This window comes from Gadus chalcogrammus, chromosome 16 (genome assembly GCF_026213295.1).
Source record: "Gadus chalcogrammus isolate NIFS_2021 chromosome 16, NIFS_Gcha_1.0, whole genome shotgun sequence".
Taxonomy (NCBI): Eukaryota; Metazoa; Chordata; class Actinopteri; order Gadiformes; family Gadidae; genus Gadus; species Gadus chalcogrammus.
In genome coordinates this window covers 23,177,259-23,187,702 of record NC_079427.1, presented here as the reverse complement: position 1 = coordinate 23,187,702, position 10,444 = coordinate 23,177,259, and the positions used below count along the sequence as shown (strand labels likewise).

General features: G+C 44.7%; 1 protein-coding gene across 2 annotated transcripts; it reads left to right on the top strand.

Moving 5' to 3' along the window:
* Positions 1 to 287: 287 nt before the first annotated feature.
* On the top strand, positions 288 to 5,012 carry LOC130406119 (uncharacterized). Of its 2 annotated transcripts, none has more exons than XM_056611509.1 (5): positions 288 to 609; positions 949 to 1,306; positions 1,398 to 1,646; positions 1,781 to 2,045; positions 2,272 to 5,012. In XM_056611509.1, the coding sequence occupies exons 2-5, from the start codon at positions 1,272 to 1,274 to the stop codon at positions 2,473 to 2,475; spliced, it is 753 nt and encodes a 250-aa protein (XP_056467484.1). In that variant the 5' UTR covers positions 288 to 609; positions 949 to 1,271; the 3' UTR covers positions 2,476 to 5,012. The 2 variants fall into 2 exon arrangements, with proteins under 2 accessions (XP_056467484.1, XP_056467485.1); XM_056611510.1 differs by lacking the exon at positions 288 to 609 and having other exon boundaries at positions 750 to 1,079; positions 1,159 to 1,306.
* Positions 5,013 to 10,444: the final 5,432 nt, after the last annotated feature.

Sequence of the window (10,444 nt, the reverse complement as noted above, 5' to 3'; positions counted from 1 at the left end):
TGATTGCAATCCACTTCGCCACGCTCCGTGTGTTGCGATATTCAAATGACATTTCAATCCGCAAAACGGAATCCAAAGAGGAATCCAAAACGGAATCCAAAGAGGAATCCAAAGAGGAATCCAAAACGGAATCCAAAGAGGAATCCAAAGAGGAATCCAAAAAGTCAATATGCAAAGTGGCAAACGTATCAGCCAATCAGCGTCTGGGCGGGAACTACGTCACTTGCTCGTAATTTCCTTGTTCATGTTCGTGTCAGGTCTATGGTCACCAATGGAGGAGATTATTGATGCGCTCCGAAGTTTGGCAGATGATGTTGAGAACAATCGTGTTCAAGACACAGATGCAATAGATAGAGTGCGTGTTCTGGGAGATAGGATAGACGACCTATCCTCACTGGTACGTTTTGACGCCAGTGTGGCAAACACAAATATTTCCCAAGTGATACAGGTACTGGGTGCGAAACATAGGGTCGGGAGACCCACCGTGGAGATACCCTTGGAGGCAATAGAGGGATACCTCTCCCATGGCCTAAAGGTGCAGGAGATCGCGGACATGTATGGCGTCCACAGAACCACCGTACACCGCAAAATGCAACAAAATGGACTCAGGTCAGTGATAGAATATAGTGACACACCGACACGCAGGAGGGGTGGGGGGCATGCACCACTCTACCTTTTAAGGGAATTTCAAACATGACCATTACAGTATGTATCCTACAGTATCGTATGAGGGGGGGGGGGGGGGCTAATGTAACTACAGGTGTGGGATGACGATGACTGTGCTTATGTGTGTGGCCAGTATGGTAACTGTCTGGCAACACTTACACGTCAGTAAAGTCAAATATTTCGCTGGCCGACAAAAATAAGTTTCTCTTCATCAATTACTATGACCACGTTTGAGAGTGGAACAGTAACTCATCACGAACATTTTTTTATCCCTTTCCTAAGTGTGTCAGACATGTAATCTGAGATGAGTGATACGCAGCTGGACGCCCTGGTGCTGGAGATCCACAGGATCCATCTGTGTGGATACCGGATGTTGCGATACCATCTCCAGGGAAGAGGCCATCTGGTCCAAAGTATGTCCACCTACCTCTTGTACCTATAAGCACCCGACTGATGCTGTTGTCTGTTCTTGATTATCTGTGCTATGTGAAGTTCACAGAGTACGCCAATCCTTAAAAAGAGTGGACCGAGAGGGCACATAACAAAGAGCCCTGGCCAACCGAACTCTACATAGGCGGCAATATTCAGTTCCTGGGCCCAACTGTATGTGGCATATTGATGGCAATCACAAATTAATACGGTACGTAAATGAATGTCAAATAATCCAGGCAAGTATTTGACATTAGTTATAGTTCAGTAAACTTATACAGCTTTTATCCTTTAACAAAAAGATGGAGATTTGTTATCCACGGTGGGATAGATGGCTTCAGCCGCCTAGTGGTGTTCTTGTCAGCAGCCACCAACAACCGTGCCACAACAGTGCTGGATGCTTTTCTTGGAGCGGTCAGGCAGTACGGTGTGCCATCTCGTGTCCGGTCGGATAAGGGGAGAGAGAACTTTGAGGTGGCATATTACATGGTGGACAACTGCGGACCCAACCGCAAATCCCACATAACTGGGAGGAGTGTGCATAATCAAAGGTAAATTGAATAGGTTCTTGAATTGTACCAACAACCAACCAAGCTCTTTTGGCTTTATACATATTTTACAACTCAATATTTTAAAGTCATTGAGGCCATTTTATGTTAATTAACCTCTTTTTTTTGTATTTAAGAATTGAGCGACTTTGGAGAGATGTTTACACACAAGTGCTCGATCTCTTCCACACTCTCTTCCACGAAATGGAAGCATCATGGATGTTGAATCCAGACAGTGAGATCCACCTCTTCGCTCTCCACTGGGTTTTCCTGTCATTGGTCCAGAGCCTTCTCAGGCATTTCCAAGATGCCTGGAATTTTCACAGCCTGAGGACTGAAAATAGCCAGTCACCCTACCAGCTGTGGCTACACAACATAAGTGCTGTTGTTGATCCCCCAGAGGTAGGTTCAGCTATAAATATGGGCGCAAAACTAGGATATTACAATAAGTAAATTGTATTGTAAATTTGAAATTTGAAATAGGGTTTCCAAACATCCACATAGAGGTTATGCAACTCCTAATTCTGTTCATGTAATTTACTCTGATGGTGCTAGCAATGTCTTTGTATGCATCTATGTAGATTGCTATTGCTCTGATAGCTGGTACTGTCTGGTATTATTTCCTAAGGTTGACGATCTTTATGGTGCCAGTGTAGATGGTCCGGACCTGGAAGACCTGGCTGGAGTCGACGTTCCGGAGATCCAACTACCACGTGACCTGACTGCTGAGGAGCTCTCACGATTGCCTCAGCGAAATGTTTCACTGAATGACGCTATTGCTGTTTACAGCTCAGTTGTTGAGCAGTTACATGACATCTTTCAAACAGCATGATGTTCTCTCCAAGGATTTGTAAATATTTGTTAATATTTGTAAATATATATGAATCTACCTTCCCCTTTAAATGCAGTGTATGCTTAATTTTTCCTCATCCAAACATACTGCAGTTCCATTGGCATGAACTGAACCAAAATAATAGAAATGAGTGACAATACTGTGACAAACTAGTTTCTGCCTATTGAGCTTTGCTTTTATTCGAAAATTAACTAATTAACTAAATTCAATGCTTGAAACGCCCTTTTTGGCATACATAGAAAACTGCGGTTTAGCTCCACCAGTGCATGATTAGGATGAAAGTGTATAATAATATAACATTGCAAACTGCGAAAATGAACAATATGAACGAAAAAGGTAAGACAAGGTAAAATGATAGAAACCAAGACCCAAAACCTAGATCCTTCCAAAACCAAACTTTGTGGTGCTAACGGCTGCCCCCAATTTAAAACAAAAATCCCTGTAGGAACACCATCCTGTTGGGATTTTCAATGTGGTGAAACAGGTAGAAGCTGTCGGGTAGGTGGCATCCCGGTCAACACTGACGTACAGCTCGTCCGGCAGCACCGCCCACCCCGTCCAAAACTCAATAAGCTGCTGCAGTTCAGAGGATGAAGCTAAGGAACAGACAACAAAAAAAAATATTTTGCTTGAGGTTTGTGTGTGTCTGTGTGTGTGAATAAGTGAGAGAGAGCTGTAGCTATTTCTCACCTAAGCTGATGTACTGCCGCAAGTAGGCAACCACACTGCAGTAATCATCAATTTCTTCCTCTTCATTGCTGTCTGGTTCTGGCCACACAATCCGTTCTATTATCATCTGAAAGAGAACATGAATTATAAAAACACGACCATGCAAGCCCTGTACATGGTCTGTAGGCACGACAGGTTACCTCTGGCTCCAGCTCTGCCTCTGCAGATCTGGGGAACAGGGCAGATGCCAGTTCAGGCCGTTCCTTTAACATTTCCAGGACGCGTGTGTCCTTCAGCCCTTTCCGCAACTGCACCATTTGCCTCTCACGTCTGACAATTACCTTTAGAAAGGAGATGGCACCAGAAACCATATTTAGCAGCATACTGTATCCAAGAACACATTTACTGTACATGTAAATAGCTTTCTTATTATTTTTATATTTGATTGGGCTCATACCCCATGATGGAGTATTTGTTGTGCCAACAACCTCCTGTTGTTCTCTGTGAGATTGGGCAGGTCCCAGCTGAGGGCCAAGTGGTTCACCTGGTCCACATTTTCGGGGGTCAGGACAGTCTGGCTTTCAAGCTGTTAGAAAGCAGTTATCATTGTATACAACACTGGTCAACAATTAGATGACACATGGGCCGTTGAAAAGAGCACAAATTGAATTATTACACTTACAAGGCTGACAATCTCCACAATGTCCAAATCTGGACAATCTTCCAACTGCAAGACTGCAGCATCTATGGCCCCCATGTCCTTGCTGGCCAGCAGAGGGAAAAGGCACTGGCCCATCCCACTCAAAAGTGGACCCCGATTTAAAAGATCCCCCTGGAGCAATAGCAAGGAGGTGGATGGGACCAAGTGGTCTGCCGCTCCAGTGAACAGAATTGTTTTCCCACCAGTGTAGTCTAAGGAGATAAACCAAGAACTGAGCTATCAGCACATCCGTATATCCACATACATTCAGAAACGTAAAACTTAACATTGACTTACCAAGGTGTAAATGTAGGCCTGTTTGGAGCTTATTCAGGCATAGCGAAAAGAAATATTTCTTCACGCCATCCTCAATTGCACAGTCTCCTGTCATATACAAAACAATGAAAAATTCTTGAGGATTGCACATTTTAGGTGTGTTACTAGGTGTAGTAGATGTACCATACAATACATATGTACATGTTTTGTTCAGCATGGAGAGGGGGGGGGGGGGCTAACTTGTGGTATACAGGTAAAAGTTCAAGTGCTTTACCGAGTGCAACTGAGTAAGGAAGTCGCAGGTGAGGATGCATACATGTTTTAGTTTTTTACATACCCTTGAGTTGGACTTCAAAAGGACGGGTCCAATCAATATTTGTCTGCTTGTAGAAGCCAATAATTGCTTTCTCTGTCCTCTTCTGTGACGTGCATATCCAAAGTCAACTTTAAGGTTGGTTTCTGGTCGGCATCTTTGAGCAAATGGGTCTGAAACATTTTGGCTGCTGCCTTGGTATCTGGCTCCAGCTTCCATTCTAAGTATTAAACAAGTAGCATAACTCTTACATGAAATAGCGGACACAAAAGAGATGGATACGCACATCTAAAATCATATGCAGTAAATCTAAGCTACAAAAAAATGAAATCAAATGGATCAATAAAGGACATATTCAACAAATCAATACAGAACCACATAAAACTGATCGTAATGTAGGGAAAGCACCTTCATTGCAAATCGCTGACACTCTGCCAGTGGACGAGGTTGAGGCAGCTGAGGTCTGGGCAGCAGAGGTCGAGGCAGAGGACTGGGCAGCTGAGGTCTGGGCAGCAGAGGTCGAGGCAGAGGACTGGGCAGCTGAGGTCGAGGCAGAGGACTGGGCAGCTGAGGTTGAGGCAGAGGACTGGGCAGAAGACTGGGCAGCTGAGGTGGGGGCAGCCGACTGGGCAGCTGAGGTTGAGGCAGAGGACTGGGCAGAAGACTGGGCAGCTGAGGTCAGGGCAGCGGACTGGGCAGCTGAGGTTGAGGCAGAGGACTGGGCAGAAGACTGGGCAGCTGAGGTCGGGGCAGCGGACTGGGCAGAGGACTGGGCCGAGGTCTGGGCAGCAGAGGTCTGGGCAGCCGAGGTTGATTGTTGATGTGAACTGTAAACACAGACAGAGGGCAAGAATAAGACAAAGGCAAATAAAACATTTCACAGGTTGTACAATGGCGCTTTCTCTGTTCACTGTATTGCACATGACTGGAAAAGGAAGTCCATAAGGCATTGTGTCAGGTCTGTTGCGTAGTAAAATTGTATAATTGTTTGGATGACTACCTACATTTCTGAAAACGCCGGTTATGTGTTGTCGTGTCAACGGGGAGAAACAGGGTTTTAAATTCTGAAGCATCACATTATGCGCCAGGAAATGCTTAACGTCATATGAGCGCCCTATGTTTACAGTTTGTTTGTTACAAAAAGACCCTTGTGTTATTCGTTGTTGTTGATTCTGAGGATTCTGATTGGCTTTCATGGCTTTATCCTTCTCCCTACACTGCCGCCCATAGGTTTGGCATAGTTATAATGGCGCTCGACGGCGTATTTATGCGTTTTGCTGTAAACGACAACTTTTTTGAAAATCGTGTTGTGTGCACAATGTTATTTTGGAAAACGGAGGGGGGGAAATATTAGTTTCCATAAATACCCTGTTAAGTATAAACGTGGCCTGAGATAGAGTAAAACTAAGACAGAACTTTTGCCACTGTCTGTGTTTAAGTGGATGTCATTGAGGACTTTAACCAGTGCGGTCTCAGTACTGTGGCGTTGTCTAAAACCTGAAGATATCAAAGCAGTTATTCATTGCTAAGTAATTATTTAGCTGATGATAAACAGCTTTTTCAATGATCTTGCTTAAAAATGGTAGGTTGGATATTGGCCTATAATTGTTCATGAGTGATGTATCTAGATTTTTCTTTTTTATGAGTGGCTTGATGACTGCTGTTTTAAGGGGCTGTGGCTGGGAATACACCAGTGCGAAGGGACATATTGACAATTTCTAGGACATCTGAGGCCATGCAGTTAAAAACAGTTTTAAAGAAGCCTGTGGGCAGAATGTCAAGGCAACAGGAGGAGGAGTTCAGGTGTTGTACAATGTCATCCAGGCCTTTCTTGTCCATCAGAAAACACTCTGTCATGGCATCCGAACCCATTTTAAATGGGTACAGAGATAAAACATATCTTGAACCTGGTATTGATGCGGTAACAGCTTGTCTTATTTTATGAATTTTCTCGGTAAAGAAGGAGGCAAATTCATTGTGGAAAGATGTTCAGACGCTACTGCCACAGGAGGGTTTGTTAGCCTGTCAACAGCAGCAAACAGGGCACGTGCATTGTTGCTGTTTTTGGTGGCCTGTAGATATTAATAAAAATGGCTTGAGAGGCTGAATTTAACTTGAGAGCCACATATTCAAATGAAACAAAGTTTCCATAAAACATCTTTTTGCATTTTAGAGATTCATTAAATAAAATAGCAACTCCACCACCTTTCTTATGAACTCTGGCCTCACTCATGAAAATGTAGTTGGGGGGGGGTTGACTCGATAAGAACAACTGAGCTGTTGTCTGGGTCCAACCAAGTTTCAGTTAAAAACATAAAATCAAGATTGTGCTTGGTAATAAAATCATTAATTTAAAATGTTTTACCTGACAAAGATCTGATGTTTAACCAGGCCAAACTTAATGTGTTTGAGTGCGAAGCATTGTCAGCCCTATTTACTACAGCAGACTGTGGCTGAAGGGGAATGGATACCAGGTTTGACAGGTTTGCAGTATTAAAGTGACAAGTGTTTCTTGTACGTATTGTCCGGTTAGTCACACAAACAGCAACAGTATGGGGAGGTGAAGTAGCCAGTAATCTACATGCTGATGCCGGAGGTGGACAGTAAGGGGTGCTGGGGGAGCTAGTCACACAAACCGCAGAATGGGTCACTGGCGATAAAGGAAAGTAATCACTGACCGGTGCGTAGACTTGAGCTGTAATCGTGGGAGTTGGGGTCAGTCAATGGCGGGGAGCTGTGGCAATGCAAATGTTTCCTGTGAGTGCCCGAGAGCCGCGGAAACTAGGTTGGATGCCATCTCTGCCAAAGAAGGAGGGACGGTCCCAGAAGAGATTAAAATTGTCGATTAAAATACAGTTGTGTGACGGGCAGACCGACTGCAGCCATGTGTGTAGGGAGAGCAGGCGAGTGAAACGCCCGATTCCCCGGTGCAACACGGGAATGGGGCCTGAGATGAAGATGGACTTTCCACGGTTTTTAAGATCGGTGAAAAGGCGCGTAAAATCCTGCTTTAAGACCTCAGATTGCTGCATTGCCGTGTCATTGGATCCGCAGTGGATAACAATGTTCTTAACGTGTGGGTGTTTGCTGAGCACAGACGGAATTTCGCGCATCACGTCGGCTACTTTAGCACCTGGCATACAGTGAGTTACAGCAGATTGTGATTTAATATGCCTTACAATAGAATCACAGATGATCAGCGAGGTTAAAGATAGCTCTTGATACTTGCGGGCTGCCGCTGCCCTGCGAGCGAGGCGTTCACCGGCAGGCTCTGGAGGAGGGACATCCGCCGTCGCTCGGTGGCCGATCGTGTTGACTGGACAGCTGGGCTGCGTGGACGGGTCAGGGAGCACGGGAGAACGCCGGGGCCGTGGATTCGAGGTTGAGGTGGAGGAGCCGGTCAGCGGGGGGGAAATCCGGCTCAGGGCGACCTCCGGAGCGTCTCAACACGGCCTCCCTAAGGATCCTGTGGCGGGATCCTGCAGCATTGTTAGACACCAGTGGCTGTTGAGCAGCGGTGTCTGCAGGCGTCGAACTTTGAGAACGGTCCGCTTTGGAGCGAGCTGGAACGGCAGGAGCATCAGCTGATGGAGCAGGACTGTCACCAGACAGCGCTGCATACTGGTTGGATAGGCCCAGGGGAGGAGGTGGGGCCCTGTCCGGGCCACTCTTGCACCCTCGGATTACCACTTCGGTCCAGGAGGGCTGACGGTTGGGAGTGGAGCAGGAGGAGGGCCGATGACAGGTGGAGGTGAGGGGGTCCCAGACAACAGTGTCCTGGAAAGCTGCGCTTAGTGATGCAATCTGTTTGTTCTGGTCGGCAGCTAAATCCATAACGCTGGCCAACAGGGACTCTTTGTTGCGCAGCTCGTCCGAGAGCCGTCTGATGTCCTTCTTGAGGTTAGCAATTTTATTATTTGCTATTGTAAGCCGCGAATCATCCTCATTTGGCATGGTGTGGAAAGTTACCAGAAGCTGGCTAATGTTAAAGCTAAAAGCAATGGCTTTAGCTAATGCTATTAGCTAAAGTAAAGAACATAGAACTTAAAAAACATACGTTGCGTTGGCTGATGATAAGGCTCTTAACCTTTCGCTATGTATAGTAGCTAGTCTCTCTGGTAGTAGACGCGCTTCTTACCTTAACCGTGCTTGGTTTAAAAAAACCCGTAGGTGGAAACACCAGACAGCCTTGTTCACCAGCCACCGTACTGCGGGGAGGAGAGTCTCCACAGGCTGTTTGGGGGCAGGGGGGTTCTCTGAAGCATAGGAACAGGGTTAGCTGCCCTGCCTGACCGTTCAGAACAATATCCCTAACAGAGACACAATGTTATCAAGCATCCGTTCTTGAGGTGGTTCATGAAGCATCTAATCCAGTAAGAATTGCACTACTTTTGTGTTTTCTTTAATATATCTTTTATTCCCGACATACAGACAAAATCAAATACTGTCAAAAAACGGTATATCAATGAAGAATCTTATGTACTTTTTAGAAAGGCCATCTCCTTACTACCACCTCTCAACCCATGTTCTGCTGATGATCTTGTAGAAAACTTTAATTTGAAAATTTTGAAAATCATGGATGTCATTGCACCTTATAAGGTTAAAACGATTTCTGGAAAGCAAAAGGCACCCTGGAGAAAAGCTGCTTCTGTAACAGCACAGAAAAAAGAATGCAGGAAGGTTGAACGCATCTGGCGTAAAACAAAACTTCATATTCACCATGATATCTACAAAGAGAGCCTCCGTGCCTACAATTCAGACTTAAAAAGTGCCAGAGAAACATTTTTCTCCAATATCATTAAATCCAATAATAATAATGCAAAAACCCTATTTGCAACTGTTGACAGACTGACCAACCCCCCAACACATATTCCACCTGATCTCCATTCCACGCAGAAATGCAATGAGTTCCACCTGTTGCCTTGATTCTTTACCTACCAACCTCTTTAAGAATGTTTTTGACTGCCTAGCAATAGACATATTGCAGATAGTTAACAACTCTCTCCAGTCAGGCAACTTCCCAAAAGCCCTGAAAACTGCAGTTATTAAACCCCTTTTAAAAAAGCGGAGCCTAGATACCTCTATTATTAACAACTACAGACCAATATCAAATCTGCCCTTCATAAGTAAAATCATTGAGAAAGTTGTCCTCCAGCAACTTAATCACTTCCTGGCATCAACTGGTCTTTTTTCTCCCCAAAATCTTTATTTGATGCCAAAACAGAGTGGCGACACTTCCATTGGACTCACCTGTTGGCCGCTCATTTTGTTCAATTTAATCTCCCAAACTAGCTTTTCTCCGTATCGTACGATTCCGTGACAAAGGGGCGGCAAGTCGCATAGTATGGAGTTGAATCCACACACGTTTGGCCGGCATCAAATAAAGATTTTGGGGAGAAAAAAGATCGTCCTGGCGGCCTTAAACTGACTCAACACCGCCGCCTGCTGTTGTGTAGTGTGAATAACAGGACATTTATTTGTCACGTGACTTTTGGCACTAATTTTCCGCCTTGCTGTTCCGTACGCAAATGCAATCCGATCCGTGCGCAAATGCATTCCGATCCACGCGCAGCTTTCGTGTTCCGTACTTGTAGAATTTTTTTTTGTACTTTGTGTCAAACATACTGTATTTGTTTCTGAAGCAAAATGCTTTAGTTTGTGAATGATGTTTTGTATTTGCAAACCAAACTGAGCGTGTGTGTGAATCATTTTGCGTGAGTAGAACACGTTTTGTGTGCGTGTGAATCGTTATGCGTGAGCAAAACACGTTTTGCGTGTGTGCGGGGTTTTGGCATGAATCTAACTCCATAGAAAACAGCTGAAAACGAAGCGGTATGAAACTAAAACGGTGGTTCTGAAGAGATTTTAAATTATATCGAAATTCTGTTTCGATATTATTGAAGATACAAGTGTGTACATTTGTTAAATGGTTTGCACGAAGATAAACGGTTGAAAATTGATTTAGTTAGGTTACTTCTACAGTTGAAGTA

Coding starts and splice junctions, on each gene's coding strand:
- LOC130406119 (XM_056611509.1), top strand. CDS start 1,272: ATGTGGCATATTGATGGCAATCACAAATTAATACG. Junction 1,307..1,397: donor GGCAATCACAAATTAATACG/GTACGTAAATGA, acceptor TTTAACAAAAAG/ATGGAGATTTGTTATCCACG. Junction 2,046..2,271: donor CTGTTGTTGATCCCCCAGAG/GTAGGTTCAGCT, acceptor TTATTTCCTAAG/GTTGACGATCTTTATGGTGC.